Source organism: Leopardus geoffroyi, chromosome A2, assembly GCF_018350155.1.
Source record: "Leopardus geoffroyi isolate Oge1 chromosome A2, O.geoffroyi_Oge1_pat1.0, whole genome shotgun sequence".
NCBI lineage: Eukaryota > Metazoa > Chordata > Mammalia > Carnivora > Felidae > Leopardus > Leopardus geoffroyi.
Genome location: NC_059331.1, coordinates 123,723,848 through 123,747,006, shown reverse-complemented (window position 1 = coordinate 123,747,006; position 23,159 = coordinate 123,723,848). Strand labels below are relative to the sequence as shown.

The following is a 23,159-nucleotide window of genomic DNA, read 5'->3' as shown; positions in this document are numbered from 1 at the left end:
CTTACAGTTTGCCTTCCTCTCTCTCCCTTTTTTCCCCCTCCTCCTAGGTTCATCTGTTTTGTTTCTTAAATTCCACATGTGAGTGAAATGATACGGTATTTGTCTTTCTCTGACTGACTTATTTTGCTTAGCATAATATACTCTAGCTCTATCCATGTATGTTGTAAATGGCAATATGTCACTTTTTTTCATGGCTGAGTAACAATATCTGTTTGTCTATCTATCTATCTTTCTATCTATCATCTATCGGTCCTACATCATATGCATATATATGCCACATCTTCCTTATCTATTCATTAGTCGATGGACATTTGGGTTCTCTCCGTAGTTTGGCTATTGTTGATAATATTGCTATAAACATCAGGGTGCATGTACCCCTCTGAGTCTGTATTTTTATATCCTTTGGGTAAGGAGTAGTGCAATTGCTGGGTGGTAGGGTAGTCTGTTTTTTAGCTTTTTGAGGAACCCCCATACTAATTTACTTTTTAGTTCAGCTTTTAAGGTCTATGCTATTCTGTTTAGAGTCAAAGTCACACATGTCCTGCTCAGAAGTGAGCCTAGAAGATCATATACCTTTTAGAGGTTTGTTTTCCTGAACCTTTCTTCTCCACAATCCCCCTCATACTTTATGGTTCTCTAATGCTCCCCTCTTAGGTCTCTGGCTAGAAAGCTGGGACTTTATTTAAGTTTCTCTCGTATTTACTTCCCACGATTGTACCTGAATCCCAGGCCAAGGGGCCGGAAGATGGAGAGAGAAAAAGAATGCAGTGGAGGTTCACTCCACTCTCTTGGGACCATAGAGAAGAAGATACCCCTCCTTTAGTTGTAAGGGCTTGTGGGTGTCTAGGGGCTGACACACAAGAGAATACACAAAATGAGGAAAACATGGATATCCCCTACTCAAACTATTAGAAGGCTCCTTTCCCACTCTTGTTCCAGACCTGGAAGTATTCACCTGGAGCTCTCTTTTGTCATGGTGATGTCTACTCTTTATTCATGCTGCTAAGACAGAGGACAGTTGAAGAAAAACCAGAAAACTTACTACTGGTTTGGTGGTACTTTGAATTCCTGTCTTTTCTTTTAATCTACCTGCTACTGTTTACTTTCAGCAACCTCAAGTAGGTGTTCCACACATTCTATCCAGGTTTTGTAGCTGCGTTCAGTGGGAGACATAAGGTGGAGTGTGCTGATTCTATCTCATCTGGAAAGAGACCTCATCCTTTTGTTTTGTTTTCATTTGTTTTCTTTTAATCACAAATAAGCCTTGAGTTTTTTTCAAAGGCATTTCCTACCTCTATTGAAATGATATTTTTATTTTCTTATATAATCTCTTAGTATTCTAAATTATATTATGAGATTAATAGATTCTCTGATATTATTCTTACACTTCTGTTATAAGCATAATTTGTTTAAGCTTTATAATAAAAAATACCTTTTTACTTTCAGTTTGCTAACTGGTGTTGGGTCTGGTGTTTAATTTACTATTATTTCACCTGTGTTCATGTTCATGTTAGTGACATTATATAAGTATGTAATTTTCCCATACTCTCTTTCTCTTTTAAATAGTTATTCCCACATAATTATTCCCACTCCTACACATGGAGTAAGTAAGTAAGATTTACTTAGCTCCAGGGGCGCCTGGATGGCTCAGTCTGTTAAGGGTCCAACTTTGGCTCAGGTCATGATCTCATGGTTCGTGGGTTTGAGCCCTGCGTCGGGCTCTGTGCTGACAGCTTAGAGCCTGGAGCCTGCTTCGGATTCTGTGTGTCTCCCTCTCTCTCTGATCTTTCCCTGCTCTCTCTACTTCTCTCTCTCTCTCTCAAAAATAAATAAAAGATTAAAAAAAAAAAAAAGATTTGCTTAGCTCCTGTGAAGTGGTAAGTTAGTCTTTACTTTATAAAAATTGGGCTCTAAGTATGATGGAAGAGGCTAAACCAGAAGATAGCTGTGCACAGAGATCTGATAGTGGTCACCAGATCCCTTTTCCAGATGTTGTGTGACAGCTTCTTCCAGCATCGGTTTGCAGGTAATTCTGTGGTGTGTTTTTTCCTGGGCCATGCAGTGTTTGGAACCTGGGAGTCTGGAGTCCTGGATCTTCTTCCTGCATGGGTCCTAACCAGCTGTGTGCATTGGCAGTGGCAATGACTCATGCAGAAAAAAAGGGTGGACCAGGTGATATTTTCAGTGATTCTCAGTGATATTTAAAATGTCATCTCATGAATGCTTTTGGGCCAGGATGGACCAGCCGAGTGATTTTGGGCAGTCACCCTGTCTCCCTGCACTTCAGTGTCAAGGTGGGGGTCTCTGTGGCTCTAGAGGTCCTTAAAGGCCATCATAGCTTTGAGTCTGTTGTGCTCTATTGCCTGGAAAGGAAGCTGGGTGGGCCTTGGAGTGTGGGGCGGTCAGGAAGGGCTGTTGATGAGGCAGCCCAACAGGAACAAGGCTGAACAGCAGCCTCAGAAGGGTGAAACATTTTAATTGGCATCTTCCACAGAACAGTAAATTGAGTGCTCGGATTTCCTCCCTGTGTTCTTTCTCTCTGGGCTCTTGTCACCCTGGCTGGAGCCCAGGCAGAACTGAACGGCTGCCTGGGGGCCATCACCATGGTGTTGAGGGGCTCCCAGGGAGGCCTGTACAGAATCTGAGTTCTCCCTTCAAGGTGGATGCCAACTGCCAGGAAGGCCACCCGGGACGGCCTAGAAGCTTCACTTAGCAACAGTTTCCCTCCCAGGACCTGACAGGCCTGCAGAGGAATGCACTTCTTGCCTATTCTGGAGAAACTTCTGAGCTATGGCCCTTTTAGCTCCTCCTTCCTTTCAACCTTCTTTGAAGCTTAGACTTCAGAAAGTTGTCTGGTGAGGGACACTTCCTTGAGACCCTTCCCTCACTGCCTCCACTTATAACTGATTTTGATGCAAAAAAGAGTTGAGACTACTAGCTTAGATAATATAGCTCTGACCGTCTCAGAGCCAGACCTACCTTCATCTGAACAGGATGCAAGTCCTAGCTGTGCCCTACCCAGCTGTGTATCTTGGGCAGCTCGCTTCCCCTCTCTGGGCCTTGTATTCTTCTAATACAGAGGGAAGGTTTTGAGGTAGATTATTGATTGCCAACATCTTTTCCAGCTGGAATGTTCTAGAGGTCTGTGGCTCCATCTTTGCCATTTGAACTGTGAAGAACTTGATATGGAAATGCTTGAAGCTATCCCAGGGAAGGTGTAGAGGTCTGGTGGAAAGAGCAAGGGCTTGGGAGTCAGACCTCATCTTTTTTTGATCAAACTGCTACTGACCAACAGGTTGGTGGTTATCCAGTAGAACCATATGTGACTTTGTACAAATTAGAAAACTATACCCCTTCTGAAATCACTTTTTTCTGCTCCCTAGAATTGTGCAGTGCACAACCTGCCCAGCTATACACAACTGTTGTCTGTATCCTTGGGTAATTGATTCAACCTGTTTGGCCTCTGTTTACTTATCTAGAAAAAGAGGATAGTGATGCCTATCTCACAGGGTAACAGTGAGGACAGAGATGTGTGTAAAAAACCCAGAGCTTGTACAGAGTAGTTTCCCTGGAAATATAAATTTCCCTTTAATTTTCCAGTCTTCTTGAGATGTGGTCTTCAGGGCCTAAGGCACCTCCCCCTTCCAAAGAGCAGCATCGTGGTGACCTAGTGTTTCCAAGGTGGGTTTTGAGCTTGGAATCACATTCTGTCAGTTTGCCTCAGATTCTGCTGCTGTCTTGGGAAATCATTCCAAGATGCCTTGGGATGCTGCCTCTGTTTGCCCTGCAGGAGGGAAGGGGGAGCCCTCAGTGGCAGGGTGATCACCTGGGGCACAGAGTAGCGTCACCGTTGCAAGGCAGTGGGGAGGCTCAAGGGAGCCAAGGCCAGAAAGGAAGAGTGGCATAGAATGTGAGGAATTTTTCCTGGCAGAAGGTGGTCCTGGAGAGAGAGGGACACAGACTGTTTGTGCCTAGCCCTATTCTACCTGGCAGGCAGAGCAGAAGCGCTGGGTCACCCACTGAGTCAGGGGATCTGGGATGGAGGCTGCTGCGGTCCCTGGTTGAGGAGTCATGGAGCTCTTCTAACAGCTCTGGTGTTAATTCCTCCTGCACTTGAATTTTGGGACTGCCGCTTTTGTTCCCCCCAAATTCCTATGCACAGGCCCTAATGTGATGGTATTTGGAGATTGGAGGTAATCAGGTCATCGGGGTGTAGCCCTCATGATTGGATTAGTGTCCTTATAAGAAGAGGAAGAGAGCAGCTTAGCTAGGTGGGTTTTGGGCCACCGTCTCTTATGAGGTCACATTCAAGACGTCAGCCGGGCCTATAGTCATCTGAAGCCTTGACTGTGGCTGGGGGACCAGCTTCAGTGTGGCTTACATGACTGACTGGCCAGTTGATGTTCGCTTTTGGCAGAAGGCCTCAGTTCTTCACCATCTGAACCTCTCCATAGGGCCACTTGAGAATCTGCACAGCTTGACTTCCTGGTTCCCCCAGAGCAAGGGATCCACAAGAAAGCAAGGTGTGAGTAGCAATGCTTTATGAGCAGGACTTGAAAGTCGTACCACCCATTTACAGTGATCTGTTCATCGTGTAGTCAGTCCTGACTTATTGTGGGAAGGGAGCACACAAGGGTGTGAGCCCTAGGAGGCAAGGCTCATGGGAGCCGTCTTGGAGGCTGATATCACGTTTCCACAACAGAATTAAGTGTTCTGGTGTTAAGCAGCATTTATTTATTTACGACGTCTTTCTGTACCCCTGCCACATGCCAGCCGTGTGTTAGGTGCTGGGAATGTGGGTGTGAACAAGACAGACAGAGTCCCTGCCTCGTGAGGCCCACAGTCTAGCAGAAGAGATAGATATTAATCCCCAAATCATTATTCCATTACAGTTTTCATAAATGGAAAACTTCATGAAGGGAGGAGGTTCAATGTGAACTTACGATGAGGGACTTCATGTGGTCTGGGTTGGGGATGGAAGGTGGGTTTCCTGAGAATGTTCTCTCCGCTCTGCCTCCAGGGCACTTGTCACTGAGGTCCACCCTGCTCCTTCTTCGTCTGGGCTATCGTTATTTTGACCAGTTTTTTCTCCACTCCTAACTCCTCACCCAATAGTGAGCTCCTCAGGAGCAAAGATCTCACCTTGAGGCAGCTCTGTGTCCCCAGTGCCTGGCCCAGAGCTGAACGCACACGAGGGGCCCAGCACATGTGAGCTGAGTGACTGCATGATGTGCCTGCAGAGACCTCTTCCCCTCAGAGGCTGGGTTTGGGGGAGACGAGGCGGGCAAGTGTGGAAGACATAGGATCCCGCGGAGGATAAAACAGAGTGAATTTGCCACTCTCCTGTGTAAGTACTACTTCTTAACGGCCTCTGCCCCCATGTGGCTGTTTTCTGTAGCAGCATGAAAAGAGCCCCCAGAGCTGAATTCTGACAGGGCCCTAACTGTTGCAGTGCGTTGGGTTTCCTTGGCTTCGGCCCATCCACCAGTAGAAACTAGCTGTTTTGGCAGCAGTGAGAATGACAGTCATTATCACGTAGCTCCTGCTTATTGTGTGCTTATTATGTGCTGGGCACGGTAATGTGCATTCTCACCATCATGTTCCACCTCAGGGCCTTTGCATTTGCTGCCCCCCCCTCCCCCCCAGCCTGCCTCTCTGGACATCTCCACTTCCTGTGGGGGCCTGCTCAGATCTCATCAGAAGTCCTATCTGACCATCCTGTCTCAAGGTGCACCCCAGGCCCTTTTCGTCTTCTTTGCTTGGTTGCCCTTCTAATTCTAATCTTTATTGTACTGATCGTATCTACTCTTATGTTGTTTTAAATATGAGCTCTGGTATCTTACCTCCAGTTTCTATAACAAAAATACCATAGACCGGGGTGTTTAAACAACAAACACTTATTTCTCACAGTTCTGGAGGCTGGGAAGTCCAAGAGCAAGGCACCACCCTCTTGGTGAGGGCCCAGTTCCTGGCTAGTAGGCTGTTGCCTTCTTGTATCCTCACGTGGCCGAGAAAGAGAGGGGGCTATGTGTCTTCCTCTTCTTATAAGGGCTCTAATCCTATCATGGGGGCTCCACTCCCATGACCCAGTCACCTCCCGAAAGCCCCACCTCCAAGTACCACCACATTAGGGCTTCAATGTATGAATTTTGGGGAGACACAAACATTCAGTTCATGGCTCCAAGAGATGAATAAAGGGATCGCCGTGTTTGTCCAGAGGAGTAAAACATAAAAATTCTCTGTATTCGTTGAGATATAAAATTGTACCGTGTGAACAGAAGTGCTGTTGGTAGCCCTTATCTCCTTATAATTTACAGAGTGCTTATGAGGTAGCTCATTTAGCCCTTCCTTAGAACAACACTGTGAGGAAGACAGGACAGGTATCCTGCCTTTAATGCTGTTTTCTAGAAGCAGCTCAGGCCCGGAGAGGCTGAATGAGGGAGTCAGGGCCAGGCAGAGAGGCTGTCATTTACATCAAGCCCTGGAATCCTAAACCCTGTGTGTGTGTGTGCGTGTGTGTGTGTGTGTGTGTGTGTGTGTGTGTGTGTTTTAAGTTAATTTATTTATTTTTGAGAGAGAGAAACAGAGAGAGAGGGAGACATAGAATTCTAAGCAGGCTCCGTGCTATCAGTGCAGAGCCCGATATGGGGCTCGAACCCACAAACCGTGAGATCATGACCTGAGCTGAAATCGAGAGTCAGAGGCTTAACTGACTGAGCCACCCAGGTGCCCCTGTGTTGCATTATAAGTGACAGACTTCAGTGGACATCAAGGTCTGCAATCACGTGAAAATACCTTTCCTAACCCAGCTTTGTTAACACCCTGCCCAAAGTGAGTAGAAACAACTGTTCCCATCGGATGTTTGTCTTTTGCCTTTCTTTCAAGTTCCCTTTTGCAGGGCTGCGCAGAGGTGTCCTGAGGGAATGGTGGAGACGCAAAGGCAGTGTAGTTTTTCAAATCTCACCATGAGCCTAAGCTTAATTTCCTCAGGGACCTACTCTGCTCCCCGATCTAAAATATGCCCCCCTACCACCTTCCTCTTTCTGAGAGCACCCTGGACTTGTTCTGTTGTAGCACTCATTGCAATCCTTAGCTGTTAGACCCTAAGCTCATTAGCAGAAAAACCTTCAGAGAGAGAAAACGAAAACTGCCATCGTCCTGCAGGCAGTGAGGGGATGTGAGGTCATGTGTACGCTTGGGAGAAAGAGAAGGGCTTGTGTAGAAACTGCAAAGGGAAATACAGAGGAACACGTGGCAGGCGTGTCCCATGAAGGTTTAGGATGCGCATTCCAGAAGCATGGAGGCTGCCTTTCCTCCCCTTAACAAGACTGAGCTGCACGATGTCCTCTTTGTGGGGCTGCTGTGGGGGTGTAACTCATCCAGCCAGCTGGCTGGGACGTGATGAGCGATCACCCTCTCTGAGAATGGATAATGATCACTTTGTCCCTACTGCTTCCTTTCTTGCTGGTTCCCCAGTAGACTCTGGTATATTTTACTGGTTTTTAAAACAATTAAAAAAATTTTTTTTTAATGTTTTTATTTATTTTTGAGACACAGATAGACAGAGCATGAGCAGGGGAGGGGCAGAGAGAGGGGGAGACACAGAATCTGAAGCAGGCTCCAGGCTCCGGGCTGTCAGCACAGAGCCCGATGTGGGGCTCGAACTCACGGAGTGTGAGATCATGACCTGAGCTGAAATCGGATGCTTAACTGACTGGGCCACCCAGGTGCCCCTAAAACAATTTTTATATGTTTAGTTTTGAGAGAGAGAAAGAGAGTGCGAGCAGAGGAGGGCAGAGAGACAGGGAGACACAGAATTGGAAGCAGGCTCCAGGCTCTGAGCGATCAGCACAGAGCCTGACGTGGGGCTTGAACTCATGAACTGTGAGGTCATGACCTGAGCCACAGTCAGACGCTTAACCGACTGAGCCACCCAGGCGCCCCTAGTTTTTTTCCTAATTAACAAAGCTGGCCACCCATGGCCAGCCCTCTGGGAGTGTTCTTTTTCTCCAGCTTGTCCTCTTCCACCTCCTCCCCGAAACCACAGCTGGGTCTTCCTTGCCCCCTTTTCTAAGTCAGCTTTTCTAACTTAAGATCAAAAGTCCTGAATGCACAGTTTTTGTCTTTCTCTCAGTTTCCCCCTTATTAGTAGTAAGATGAAAAGGACCAGAGCAAGAGCAAGGCTTTGACCTCCTGTGATCCCAGGGTTTTCTGGAAGCAGAATCCAAAGATGCCATTCGTGCATTTCTGCAGTAGATCGTTACTGACATTCATGTGTCATGCATGCACGGAGCAGTTAAGACAAAAAGGGGATTAAGAGAGTCTCCCTACTCTCATGGAACACACATATTGATGGGAAAGTAGACCCTAAAGAAATAACACTAACACCATCATCTACCTTTTGTCGAGCATCTCATCATGGCTGTGTGCTAAGATGGTGCTGAGTATTTCCCACATTTCATCATCCGCCCTGACACCCTGGAGAGGTAAGTATTGTGACTTAAATGTGCACGTGAGGAAAATGACTTGGAAAGGTTTGGTAACACAGCAGAGGAGCCAGGACTCCAAATGAGGTCTGTCTGACTCGAAAGCCTGTGGTCTTTCCACCTGCCATGACAGAAAACTGGTGTCAAGAGGACAGGAGTAGGATCACAGAGGGACTTGTTCTTTGGGGGTAGGTACGTTTGGTCCCTGATGTGTGAATGAGCGTTCATTGGTTGGGAAAAGTGGAGAAGGCCATGAAGGTCAAAGGAGGGCATGAATAAAGGCTTGGGGTGGGAAAGTGTCCGAGTGGGACCCACAGGTAGAGAGTTCAGGATGCTTGGTAGGCAGGGCTGTGGGGGGATGGGTGGGAGTCCAAGGCCAGAAGGGTGGCTGGGGACACATTGTGCAGGGCCCTGGCATCTGGGCATAGACTCTGTGCTGTGGAGCAGGCCATGGGGAGACTACAGATAAGACTACAAGATAGGACAAGATGGAAGACTGAAAACTCAGACGCCTGCAGAGGCCAGGCAGTAACATAAACCAGGCCGTAGGCTGGTTCGTACTTGCTGAGGGTGCTTTGTGCCAGGCACTATTCTGAGTTCTCTAGCCTTCTGAGAATAAGGCTGCTGGAAGCTGCCTTCAGGGAGCTTATACCCTCTTGTGTCTGTGTTTGTGATGGAGAAGTGTGTCAACTCCAGATACTGACAGGTGCTTGAGAGAGGATGGTGGTCAGGGTAGACTCTGGGGCCGTGCCATTTAGGTTGAGACCTGACAGGTGAGGGGGCTGCTGTGCCAGGGATGAGATCTGTAAGAGGCAGGGTATGTGGTGGTTCAGGGCAAGACGCTGGAACTAGACTGCCCAGTGAGGACTCTGGCTCTGCCATTTGCCAGCTGTGTGGCCTTGGGAATGTCACCTGACCTCTCTGTGCCTCAGATACCTTATCTATGAAGTGGGGATAACAATAGCACTGCCCCTTAGGGTCATTAAGAGGACTGCATGAGTTATCACATGTAAAATGTTTAGACTGGTACCTGGACATGGAAGGGCCTGGAAGGGGAGCCACTGCTGTTGGAATCCTTGTTACCAGTTGTAGCACAGCATTCCAAGCAGGAGAAGCAAGTGACATGGGAATATCCTTTGGGAGGGAGAACGGAGGCTGGTGTAGCTAGATCTTAGTCAATTAGCAGATGTGAAGAGGAGGTGAGGTCAGACCAGGGAGGGACGTGTCGGCAGCGATTTGAACTTTGAACACAGCGAGAAGTGCTGGAGGGTTTTAAGTGGGGAAGTCATGCAGTCTGATGGGCTGGTGGTGCACGGAGAAGGGGCACGCACGAGTAGAGTGGGAGACTCTGGGATGATGTTGGGGTCATCTAAACAGAAGGCCCTGGATGCTTGGGCCGGAGTTTTAGGTGAGAGGAGCTAGAAGGAGTGGTGGGAGTTAGGGTATGTTTTAGAGGTAAGGCCTATAGGGTTTATACATTACTATTGTGTCCTGATCCACTGTGGTGTGGAAGGGAGGGTAGGGAAGGGTGGTAGCATTTGCTGAGATGGGCAAGCCTGGGGGAGAGCAGATTTCTGGCAGAAACACAATTCTGCTTGTATGGCTTGAGAGTCCTAATGCACGTGTCTCAGGTAGGCAGCTGGGACCAGGGCTGTCTGGTGTGAGCAGCAGGGATCTGTGCAACTGTGAACTGTTCCCAAGGGGATTCGGATCATTTAAACACTGTGCTTGCCAAGCTCAATACACCTGCCTCCAATTTGTGATCCCCAAATGGTTCCCAAACTTCCATCCAGCTGAGAAGATCAATTGCCAAGCTAAGAGCACGCCTTTAACTGGTTGGTAGCAGGGATCTTTGGCTCCTGCAGGGGACGGCTCCTAGCGGCAGGGGGGTCTCTGTCCCAGGCCCTCTGTGGCTTCACGACTGTACCTGGCTGCCTCCACTCCTTCTCCAGTCCTTCACTCAGCAGCTGCGTATGCAGGCCGGAGGGAAATCCCACGGGAAGATGTCGGCTCTGCTGTGGGGAGCTGAGTCCAGTGGGCATGTGAGTTCCTTGCCCAAGGGTACAGTTTTTTCTGTGTCTAGTTTTATTTGTTTGATGCATTTGATCTGCTCAGCCTGCAGCCGGTCAGTAAAGACGTGATGATCTACGTTGCTGGACAGCATAGTGCCTGCGGCTCACACCTGAGCCACGCTTGGGAGGAGCCAGGCATGCGCACTAGCAGTCTTGAGCTCAAGGTCCTGCAAGGAGCGTGCATGAAGACGGAGTGGCTCTAGTTCGTCCTGGCTGGGAGGTTCACTTCTTACCTCGGATCTGAGCAGCTCTTTGCTCATTTTGGTCTTTGCACCCTGCTAGTGGCACGCTCTGGGTGGGGAGTGATTTTCTAGTTCAGCTCTGTTCTTTTTCACGCCCACTGAGGCAGATGAGTTTCCCTCTCCCTCTCTGCTTGGACCCTCCTTCTCACATGCACACACTCTCAGAATCTGTCCTTAAGTACGTTTCAAGGCCCTGCTGTGAACAGTTCTTTCTCACAAAATTGCTGGGGGGAGAAAAAAACAACCAGGGAATTGGACGTTAAATTCCATCGTGTGCATTTTCAAAACCACACTGGGGCTTTTCAAGGGGCTCTCAGAAAGTGTGCTTGGCTATTTCTTTTCCAAGTGGGTTATGTCCTTTAACACTTCTTTATTCAGAGTGGGGTTTGTGGGCCAGCACCAACGACATCACCTGGGAGCTTGTCTGAAATGCAAAGTTTCAGGCCCCACTCCTGCACTGGAACAAGAGCCTCAAGTGATTTTTATGCACAGAAAAGTCTGAGGTGTGGTACTTCAGACAGCAGTCTTCTGGAAAACGCTCAGTCCGTTTGGATGATTCCTGATGATACAGTACAGAAAATGGTTCCCAGGTACCCTTTGTCTCCTGGGAAGGTGGGGATTTGGCTTAGCCTGGAGATCATCGTGGAGGTGAATGTTGTTAAGCAGTGGGTTGCTGAGGCTTATTTAAAATGACACATGTATTCTCTTCTTTTGGCAGTGATTTAAATGACTTGACTTTTGTGAGTGAAGACCTCTGGTTATTTTTGTCAAAGGAGGAGGGAACAGGGAGTGTCAGTCGGGGTCGAGGGGGCTCAAGGGTATGACAGTTGTCATCAAATGTTGAATGAACCCTCAGATTTCATCATCATGAAGAAGAACCTTCTAAGGTTGTAGAACAGGTTAAAGGTGAAGGGGCCCGTCTCCAGAGGGGCAGTTGGGGTGTTGCAGGGGATCCAAGCAGGGCATATGGGGTTGGATCAGACCTCTTTTTTAAAAAAACTATTATTTTTTTTTAAATTTTAAAAATTTTATTTTTGAGAGAGAAAGAGCACGAACAGGGGAGGGGCAGGAGAGAGACAGGGACAGAGGATCCGAAATGGGCTCTGCACTGACGGCAGAGAGCCCGACATGGGGCAAGAACTCATGAACCGTGAGATCATAACCTGAGCTCAATTCGAATGCTTAGCCAACGGAGCCACCCAGGCGCCCCAAGGATCAGACATCTTTTAATGCGTGTTCCAGCCGTGTGAACCGCAGAAGAGGGAAGGACTCATAGAACTGAGTTTCGAGCCTAGATTTCCCATTTACTGGCCCTGATTTGGGCAAGTTACTTCACTTTTCTAAAGCCTCAGTTCCCTCATCTGAAGATAGGGATGATAATACTTGCCTTGTGGGATGGTGTGAAAATTAAATGACAATTATGGATGTAAAGTTCCCAGCAGGGCCTAACATGACATACGGGTGTAATGCATTTTTGTGTCCCTCCTCTTCTTCTGTATACTTCTCTTTGCCCTGGCTGGGGTGGACTATAATTAGTTAGCAGTTTGAGCAGCCAGCTTGATATTGGATTTTAATCTCATAAAGTTCTGATTCTTGTTCTTCTGTGAACAAGGACTTTCATTTAGCATTCAACAGAGTTTGCATCATGTCACATATTAGCATTATGTTTCCCCAACTTGGCCTCAGGCTCTGTGAGGTCAGGGCCTGGTACCCTGGCCAAGTGGTTTCCGCAGAAATACCACGCACCATGATACATCCTTATTGCAACAACTCCAATAATCTTTGTCAGAAAGCTCAGTGCCTGACCACTGGGTCTCAGCTGGACTCCTAGCCACCCAAGGGCCAGTAATGTCCATCCCTGCATCCACAGCAATGGGGAAGAGGGCGCTCAAGGGGGACTCAATAGAGGTTAATAAATTGTTTGATCTATGTCACAGGAAGCTATGGAAAGTCAGTTTGAAACCTGACAACTTGGAAAGAGGGATCAGGGAAAGGAAGCAAGGAAGTGATTGAAATAAGTAAATTTCACTTTTTTATTAATATCCCACTTTTTTTCCATAAAGGATTGGTGCATAGCAAAATAGAAAGCAATATATAATTTGTGGAATGAGGGAGGATATAGATAAATAAACAAATGTATAAAATCAGGACCAGAGAAGAAAGAAATACATTTCATGAGTCTTCCCATATGACCCAAATTAAAAAAAAATAATAAATTCAAATTAAAAAAAAATAAAGACAATATGTTTTCCAGGCAATCTTCTCAGGTTGGCAAAGGTTTCTTTGATTTTTCTCTCTGTGTTTTTTTGTGCCCTGGTCTGAGTGAGCGGGTGAGCCATTCTGCCCTCTGGCAGGCAAGCCTTGCCCTCTGTAAGGGTTTGCCCATTACCCTAGGAAAAGGAGGGTCTGGAAGGTGTGCTGTCCCTGCCACTTTCAAGTTATCAGCCCTGATGAGTCATCACTACAAATTGGTTTTATTTTCTTTTGTGCAAGAGCTTGATTCAGAGTTGATTTGACAGCCAAATTGGCCTGGAAGGTATAATGAGGCAATGCTGAGCATCTCTGAATACAGAAGGGGAGAAAGGAACAGGCTGCGGTGTGGTGATATCTTTTATGTCATTGGGGCACAAATTCCACCTGGATTACAGAGCTCTGTTCCACCTAAGGAACAGGAGAGCAGGGCGCCTTCCTTTGTGAGCTTTTAACTTGAGGCTACATAGGGGGGAGACAAGGGGCTCTCCCGCTGGGTCTGGGTTTCTTGGTAGTAGGGCTCAGGAAATAGTATTAACATTTGGGGAAGTGTGATGGGTAGCACAGGGGTTAAAAGCGCTGGCTCTGGAGTAAGGCAGCACTGGATTCAATTTCCAGACCTGCCGCTCGCTAGTCGTTTCATCTCAGGCAATTTACTTAAGTTCTCAAACACTCAGTTTCCACATCTGGAAAATGGGAAAATGATAGCAGTATCCTAAGAGAGTTGCTGTGAAGATAAAATTAGGTATTTATGCGGATTTATATGGCATTATATAGCTAGCATTTCTCATTTAAAAAAAAATTTTTTTTAACGTTGATTTATTTTTGAGACAGAGAGAGACAGAGCATGAACAGGGGAGGGTCACAGAGAGAGGGAGACACAGAATCTGAAACAGGCTCCAGGCTCTGAGCTGTCGGCACAGAGCCCGACGCGGGGCTAGAACCCATGGACCCTGAGATCATGACCTGAGCCGAAGTCGGACGCTTAACTGACCAAGCCACCCAGGCGCCCCATCATTTTTAGCAACCCTAATTATGTATTTTACGTAAGTAATTAACTCTATTTGTGAATTATACATTTTGTGGCCCTATTCTTTTATGTGTCATCTAATCTGGTAGGGATTTTCCCATTTACCCATCTACCCATCCCCACCCCTCCTCCCCCAGCCTCCTCCGCCCCCACCCCCGTGACAGGCTTTGAGGATATGTCAGACACCAGAAGCCTTCTCAACACAGCACTTGAGTCAGCCATCCTCAATTAGGGTTAAACATTTTTATGCTTAAAATGGATCCTGGAGTTGTCAGGCATTGATATTTATCAAACCCAGTGGGGGAAAAAGAAGCCAGACCCTTTACTTCACTCAGGACCCATCACTGTGTGAGAGTTGAAGAGATTGACTTCATCCCTTTTTCTGAGAATGCTGGGCTTGGAGCTGGAGAAACAGATGATGTTTCTGACTCTGTCACTTGGCTTTGGACTGATCTTGGACAAGTTGCTTGATCTCTCGGAGTATCAGTTTCCTTACCTGTTGAAGAGAATAGGTCATGCCTCCTGAGGCTGTTTTTCTAAGTTGTACTGCTTCTCATGCTAACATGAATTCTATTGTTTCTATTCCCTTGTTACTACTTTCTACCTAGAGAGGGTTTTAGAGGGCTAGGGAGTGGGCTGGTAGCTGGGGCTCTGGCAGGAACATGGCATGAAGCTCCTTCCTTTATACCTAGTGTCTCCCCCTTATGGAGGCCATTGCTGTGAGTCCTCACTCCCGCACCCACCTCACAAAAGGATTCCTCTCTACTGAGAATCTCCTGGGCTTGTGTCAGGTATGAGGTCCCAGGCAGGTGACCTCTTCCACTCTCTGCAGGCCAGTGTGTGGCTCTCACCAGGGCTAGAGGCATGAGGGAGAGGGGCAGGCCTTAGTAAGACTTTTTTTCTAGGTGTAGCCTTCTCTGGAGCATGGCTTCTATCTTCCTACCCTTCTTGGAAGGCAAAGAGGAAATGGGAAAGATGGAATGAACATGGGCTTCGGAGCCAGGTACACCTGGATCTGGATGGGAGTTCTGCCACACAACGGTGTGGTCTTAGAAAAGTTACCTGACAGTTCTGAATTCCAGTGGCCTGAATATTTATCAAATGGGAATGTCAGTCTTACTCAGTATGAAGGGCAGGGGCCATGTCTGGTTGTTCGCAGCTTTACTACCTGATATCTACAGTTTAGTCAGTGCTTGATAAATATTTCTAAGTGCTGAATTGATACTTACAGGGCTTGCTGTGTGCTAATGTCCTGTGCCTTCCCCCTCCACTTCTCCTTCCAATTCTTGGCCCCATTGCACTCTGCGTGGTAGGTTGTTAGAAGGTTAGTCATTGATTCATACGATAAAAATTGTGTGCCAGGTGTTTAGGCGCTGGGGATGTAGTAGTTCTTTCACCGGCAGAGAATCATGCTCTGAGTTTGGGTCATGTCACCACGATCATGTGATCATGATCGTGACTTTCTTTCCTGGTGCTTGTTCAGAGATCCCTTGTAGTGGAAGGAGAAAGGCAATAAGCCCAGTGAGTAAAGTACAGAGCATATGAGAAGGTGACAGTGCTGTGGGGAGGACCAGAGCAGGGAAGGGGAATGGGGGCAGAGGAAGAGCAGGGAGTCAGGAGGTGTGGCCTTGGTAATGTAGTCATGGAGGGTCTTACTTAGAAGGTGATAATGGTGATCTTGGACCAAGTCTTTCTCCCCAGCATTCCATCCAGTTTCCTTTGCTGTTGCTTGAGTCTTTGCAAGTTGAAGGCAATGTGAGGTGAGCAAACATCTATGAGCAGTTCTGAGCTTCACCTTTTACAGTAACTTGGGAACCTCATTCCAAGCCTCTCTTTTCTGGGAGTTCCTTGTGCCTGGTTTTCTAGCCCCTAGGCTTCCCAAAGGAATTCACCTTGAGAGGGTCCGTGGGCTGGCCTCAGAGATTGTGGCAAAGCAGCAGATAGCCAATGTATCGGGCAGGTTTCCTTTCAGGAAGCCAGGCTCTGTTCCTGGCTTGCTTGCTCACTGTGTTTTCACCCAGGCACCCAGCACCCCAGCTGCGTTTATACACCTCCAGGTGCCAGAGCTTTCAAAACAAGGGTGGTAGTATTTTTGGTGCTAGTTTTGGTTACAAAGCAGTGTGCACCTGCCCAGGCCACCACCACAACTGCTTGGACCACCCTCCCTTCCTGTTCTTATGGGCTGGATTGTTTGTAGCTTAGCTGGGACATCAGTGCCACCTTCACTGCCTGGGGTTGGGGTACTCATTGTTCTGAGTTAACTTCCTGTCTCACTTGCCTCCCTCTCTCTGGTCTCCGTGGCAAACCTTTCCTTTAAGATTTGCTTCTGGCCATTTTTTTGCGGGGAGGCAGGGGGATATACAACAGACACACAACAGACATACCACAGACATAGCTTTTGAGGCAATTGATTAAAGTCCATACTCCTGTCCCCACTTGCAGGGGTTCTGATTCAGTGTTTCTGGGATGGGACTAAGGAATCTGGATCATCGTCATCATCATTATCATCATGATTTTAAAGTCCATTTCTTAGCTCATCAGGCTGGGATAAACCCAGATTGAAAGGCATAGTTTGCTTCCCTAATTTATTTGTATGTGAAGGCTGAGAGTGAAATCTCTTGTTGCAGTCCATTCAGACTCTAGCCCAGTGCCAAGCTCACGGTTGGTGCACAGTATGCATGTGTTGAAGGTTGGAGGCAATCCTTCTATAAGAAACCTTCGCAATGTGAAGAGTTGCTCACTAATTGATCCCCATAGTTATGTTTGCAATCTTAACAGTTGCTTTTTTTCTTAAAGCAGAGGTATGTCTCTGTTGAGGATTTTAATGACAAAACAAAAGCATCCTGAAAAGAAGAACTGAAAAGCAGTAATTACTTTTTGAAGGAATTTGAGCCACACCTTCCTCCCTAAAGGTTGCTTTGGTAAAGGTGTATGAAGTTACACCATTTATTAGTACTTCTCATTTGCTCAGTGGAATCATCTGGGAGCTTAACAGGTATCCATGCTTGGGTCCCATCCCCAAGGCTCTGTTTAATTGGTCTGGGGTATGGCCTAGACATCAGGATTTTTAAAAGTTCCCTAGGTAGTTCTTTTTTTTTAATTTTCATTTTTTAGCTTATTTATTTTGACAGAGACAGAGACAGCATGGCGGGGTGGTATGGAGAGAGAGAGAAGGAGAGAGAGAATCCCAAGCAGGCTCTGTGCTGCCAGTGTGGAGTTCAAAGCGGGACTCAAACCCTGAAACTGTGAAATCACTATCTGAGCCAAAACCAAGAGCCAGATGCCTAACTGACTGAGCCACTCAGGTGCCCCCTCCTCCCCCCCCAAATTCCCTGGGCAATTCTAATGTGCGACAAGGGTTGCAAATCCCTGATTTAGAAAGTGTGGAACTCCTTGGAGAGCAGATGGGAGATTCGTTTCTGGACTCTATAGGGAATCGTCTGGAACTAGAGATGGAAAGTCCCCTGGATTCTGTGATCCCAAACTCCTCTGGAATCTGAATCTAAAATGTAATTTATATAAATAGACAAATAGACATACACACACACAATATCTAAAATTTTAATGTGTATCAAATAATAGACACCTTTTTCCTATCCCTTTAATAAGAACAGTTTTCCTGATTATAAACATGGTCCATGATTATCATAAACTGTTAGGTTTATGCAGGAAAGTATAAAATAGGTTAAAAGTCATCCCAAATGCTAGGATGCAGAAGAAATAACTGTTAATATATCTAGCGCACATCTTTCCACTCCTTTCTCTGTACCCATATAGACACGTAGCCTAGATATACAAGTCAGCATCATATGTACTGGTCTGTATGTTTTGCCCAACAGTATGATATGGATAGGTTTCCTTAAATCTACATAATTATTTTTATGAGATTTTGCCAAATTCAAGCTCTAATTGCATCTGATAAATGGAACATCTACTCTGTTGTTAAAGCTTGCTGTATATTTTTAAAAAAATAAAAGGCAAACAGCAGAGGACTCTTCCACTGGCCAAGAAGCCCAGGTGTGTCCCAACAGTCTGTGGAGGCTGCCTGGGCAGTTTGTGGGCTGGGGACAAAGGGCTCAGTGAGCTTGGCCACAACCACTTTTTGTAGTGCTGGTCTCTGTTGAGTTTTAGTTTCATTCAAAACAACTTTTATTTTCATTTGCCTTGTGGACCATGCGGAGAATATAGAAAGCCCAATGCAGATCAGCAAAGAGCTGCCTCCTGAGCATGCAGGAGACAGAACCACCCATAGCGGGCGTCCCAGTGGTGAGCCATTACTGGACGGTGGACTGGACAGCCGCTCAGTTATTCAGAGAAGCCTACAATCTAAATTTTGTATTTGAAATCTCTTGATTTTGAAATGTAGATGATTGTTTAAAAATTTAAAACATTGTGGGGCCAAACAACACACCTGGGCCTTTTTATTATCCTCTGCAAGCCAGTCTTAGGTTTCTGGTCTACTAAGCCATCTGTGGCAGTGGTATGGATTCGGTCTACTTGATTTAGTTTTTTTTTAATGTTTATTTATTTTTGAGAGAGAGAGACAGAGAGAGAGAGAGAGAGAGAGAGAGCAGGGGAGGGGCAGAGAGAGAAGGACACAACAGAATCTGAAGCAGGCTCCAGGCTCTGAGCTGTCAGTGCAGAGCCTGGCGTGGGGCTCGAATTCACAAATGATGAGATCATGACCTGAGCCGAAGTCTGACACTTAACTGACTGAACCACCCAGGTGCCCCTACTTGATTTAGTTCTGAAAACACTGACCCTATGTGTTATTCTGTGTGGCGCTCACTCTGTGTTCAGAAGACTGAAAATACAAAGGTGCAAAGTTGTGATCCTTGTCTTGGGTAGGGTAGGTTGTAGTTGAGAGGAGCTTTTCTCAAAATATGGTGCCCAGGCCAGCTCCTCAGTATCACCTGGGAACTTGTTAGAAATGCAGATTCTCACTGAGTCAGAATTTTTACTTTAACAAACCCTGCAGTCTATTCTAACCAACCTTCCTACTTGTTCTGATGCCTGCTAAAGTTTGCTAACTACTGTCTGGGAAGGGAGTTGGGTGTATGCAGAGATCAATGGGATGGAGAAGCTGTGATGAGCGCCAGGGAAGCTTTTCAGAAATGAATGTCTCCACCTGAATCTTGCAGGATGAGTGTGACTTGGCAGGTGAGGCAGTGGGTAGGGGTGTCCTGGGGAGGGAGGGTGTGTGTAGGGCGTGTTTAGGAATTTTCAGAGTATGTGACTGAAGGATGCTCTGGCAAATAGAGTGAGCTGAGAAGAATAGGTGAGGCCCGGTGTTTGATGACCAGGTCAGGTTAGCTGGATTGTGTCTTGTAAGTGTTGGGACATCGCTGGAGACCTTTAAGTAAGGGAGTGTGGCACTGGGTCTATGTTTAGGAAAATAATCCTGCTGGCATGGTTCAGATTCCTTCTGGGTAGAAACAAGTCTCTTGGTACTCCACTGGCCTAGATCTCGATTCCTGCCTCTCCTGGTCTGACTTGGATCTGGGTCAGCAATTCCCATCCTTGGAAAGGGTGGTGGGGAGAGGAGGTAAAAGCCCTGGAGTGAGGAAACAGCCATCGCTGCAGTGTAAAATGGTGACAGTATTGTCACTGCTCCTCTTCCTTCCCACAGGGAAGATGCTCACTCTCCAAGCTGAACATTTTCGTGGCTGCTGGTGTTCACAGCAATGGAAGTGGTTTTTGTTTTTCTACTTTAAAAGTAGCCCATCAGTTTCTGCAGCAAATATTTTGGGGGAAGAAACCCTTGCTCTGTTTCTTTAAAGAAGGATCTCTGGAGAGGAAACAGTTTGAACTCAAGGCCAGGGAGACTCATGTCAGTACCTAAGGAGGGCTTGCTCCTCTCTGCCTCTCTTACCCTCTTCCTTTTTGAAATGCTGGGGTGTGGGAGGTCACGGAGGCCGGTAATGTCACACCCCCTTCCCCCCCGTTTTTTTTTTTTAATAACATCTTGTTTGTCATCCACAAAGAGAGTGAAGACAATGGGCCATGCAAATGACAGGAAAGTAGACTGAGTTTGGATCCATGAACTTTAAAAATCTGTCCACATGTAGTGACTTGTGAAATCTTTACCTTTGTGAGAGGGTGAAAAGAATTTTTTCACTCCTTCCATGCTTTGCAAAATTGATGTAATGTTTATGAAGTAGTTACTTCTTTTGTCCCACTGCTGCAACTTTGCATACATTAATGATTACTTTAGCACCCCTTTTATTCTGCCTGTCTAGTGAGTGTTTTTTTCTAAGCTGAAATGAACAGGTTTTTCCAGTTGATTGCTTTGGGTGTTCTGTTCAAGTTGACCACAACTATCGTGCCTGTTTACTATGAATATATAAAACAAGCAAGCTATAATCCTATGGGCATTAAAAGTGATATTTAAAGTGAATGAAACTTGTGTTTCCACTTAATGATTGATCTCATTTTTCTTCACAAAGGTGGTGTTCGTAAATATAGGGGATATTAATTATGACTCTGTCCACATGACAAATTATTTAGACGCTTATCAGAGGAGGGTAAAGTGCCTTGCTGAGAAGCTTTAAGGGTAAAGTTTTCTAGAGCAGTTCTCTGAAGAATTTTCTTGATCCCCTCTTTTGAACTCCCTTGTTTGTTAGTGTCTAAAGTTAAATATCTTTCTTAATAAAAACTAACCCTGTTGTTACCTTCTGAAATCCTGTCTTGGCTTTGGCCCTATCCATCTGAGCATAGTGGTTTTATGTTAAGTGGTTGGGGTGCATTTATGTGTTTTAAGACAGCCTGATAAGTGGAAGCTTGAACCAGAAGGACGTACACAGGTTTGGAAGTCAGACATTCATGCCTCTTAATGTGTGGGTGCAAGCCACTTTCCACCTTGAGGCATAGGAAATTACAAATTGCTTAGGTCCTCTCCAGCTTTATTCAAATGCACTTAATCAAAATGATGAAGACATCTGTCCTCATTTAGACATTGAGAGCAGCAATGGAAATATAGACAGAGAATATAGGCAGAGTGAATATAGACAGAGTGAAGTTGCTTTTATTTTCTTACAAAGATCCTCAAACATAGTTTAATGTGAAATCCCCCAGAGGATTAGCTGTAGGTTGGGCATATTCTGTGGACATATGTGCCTTGCTTTTATTGCATTGTCTGCTTTTCTTTTTCAGTCGCAAATGAAGCTGGAGACAAGCCTGCCAGACCACTTGCCCGCTTCTCTCGTGAGTAGATCTTGTTTCAGTCCTTTCCTGGGCTCCTTCAGAGGCTTTCTTGCCTGCTCAGTCCACACTTGTAATCCTGCCAGCTGTCAGTAAAACACTGTCGATAATAGAGTAATATAGGAAATGTCTTTAATGGGTTAATATTTCATTTGAGCCCCATCGTGGGTGAGCTATTCATTGCTATTGCCCTTTCAACCCTTAGAGCTGTAGTTTATCAAACTGTGCTTTAGGGTTTTGCTCTTCAAAGTGGGGTCCTGGGAGCAGGAGGATTGGCATTGCCTGGGGACTTTGAGAAATGCAGAGCCCCAGACCCACTGAATCAGTATCTGAATTTAACAAATCCCTAGGTGATTTCTGTGCACATTTGAATTTGAGAACTGTTGCCCTGGGAGTCCTCTCAGAGAGTTCTGCACTCAGGGGCGGGCTTTTTATGACGACAGCATGAGGAAGAGTATGTAAAATGCTTGTAGTTGCCAAGGTCCACACATGTGTGAAAGCATCGTCACCACCCACAGTGGATTTCTGGACTAGCTCCACTGGCTTTACCTTATTTAGGTGACATTTCGAAGCTTGTGTGAAATTTACCTCATTTAGGTGACATGTTGAAGCTTGTGTGAAATTTACCTCACTTAGGTGACGTTTTGAAGCTTGTGTGAACATTGTGAAGATAGGTTGAATGCTTTTCCTTGGACACAGGGATCCCTGTAAGGGCCTTGGAGCTCCCCATCAATTTCACTTGGCTCTTTTGTCTGTAGGTCTTGAACATTAGTGGGAGAACGGGAGTCAAAAGCCTCTCAGTGTTTTCTGTGCCAGGGTGATCAGCAAACTATGCGGCAAGTGAATGCTGTCTCTGGAATGAAAACCCAGATTGCAACAAGGGAGCAGAAATACCAGAGGTTGAGCGGGGCTGGGTGGAGATGCTCCCTGAACCAGACAGGCATGGAGTGGAGAAATGGTGGAGCAGGAAATCAAAACAGGAGGATTTTTCTTTCCAGCACCAGCACGACTTGCTCGCTTTCACTTAGAGTAATTTCACTGAAACTTTCTGGGCCTCAGTTTTCTCCCTCTGAAAAATAGGGAATCTGCACCCATCTTCTCTCCTTTATAAAAAAGTTACCTTCTTTGGAAGTCATGGCACACAAATTCCCTGTCACGGCCTTATTTCCTAAGGTGGATCGAGTTTTGGGTGTGGATACCGCCATAGTAAGCCTTAATGTGTAGAATCAAAAGTATAATTTTTCTATTTAGAGGGCCTTCTTCTAAATTCTGCCTTCCAGTTCTTTTGGGAAGGCTTCAAAACTTTGGGATTGGTTCCTAGAAATGGCTTTTCTAGAACTGTAATAATAGATGATAATGCGAGAGCATTAAGTGCTCACATTTTAGAAGGTGTGTAATAAAACACTCCTTTCTCACTTCCCTCCTACCTGGAACCATTACTTCCCAAAATAAGCATTTCATCCCACGGCTCAATGAGGATGATGAATATGCTTTTAGTCCCTTTGTTTCTTGATCTCCCAAGGAGTAGTCAGGCAAGTTAATAAGCTGAAATGGTAACCCAGCCACGCTGGGCACACTGTGCTGCGTGCATCTCCTCGGGAGTGCCCGAAGTTTTGATGCTCATCAGGAGATGTAGGAGGGGGACGGGATGGGGGCCTTTCACCGTGAAGCCAGAATGAAACCTGGAGCAGCCGGTCCCTTCCCAGATAGAAGAGGGTGACTTCACTTGTAAATGGCTTCCACAACTTCTGAGTTGTGTGTCTGGGTTGAAAAGAGCATATGTCACTTGAAAGCTTATTTGTAGGAGGTAAGTGAAGAGATGAAAGAAAAAATATCCTTTTAGGAAAAAAAGTAATTAGTGACAAACCAATTAAGTTGG

At 46.2% G+C, this 23,159-nt stretch overlaps 1 protein-coding gene across 5 annotated transcripts in view; it reads left to right on the top strand.

The window, feature by feature from the left end:
* PDE1C (phosphodiesterase 1C) overlaps window positions 1-23,159 on the top strand; it is a 524,818-nt gene that overhangs the window by 74,283 nt on the left and 427,376 nt on the right. For all 5 annotated transcript variants that reach the window (XM_045495246.1, XM_045495245.1, XM_045495244.1 and 2 more), the window contains exon 2: window positions 21,233-21,283. In XM_045495246.1, coding sequence (XP_045351202.1) covers window positions 21,233-21,283 — 51 coding nt within the window. The remainder of the gene's footprint in view (window positions 1-21,232; window positions 21,284-23,159) is intronic.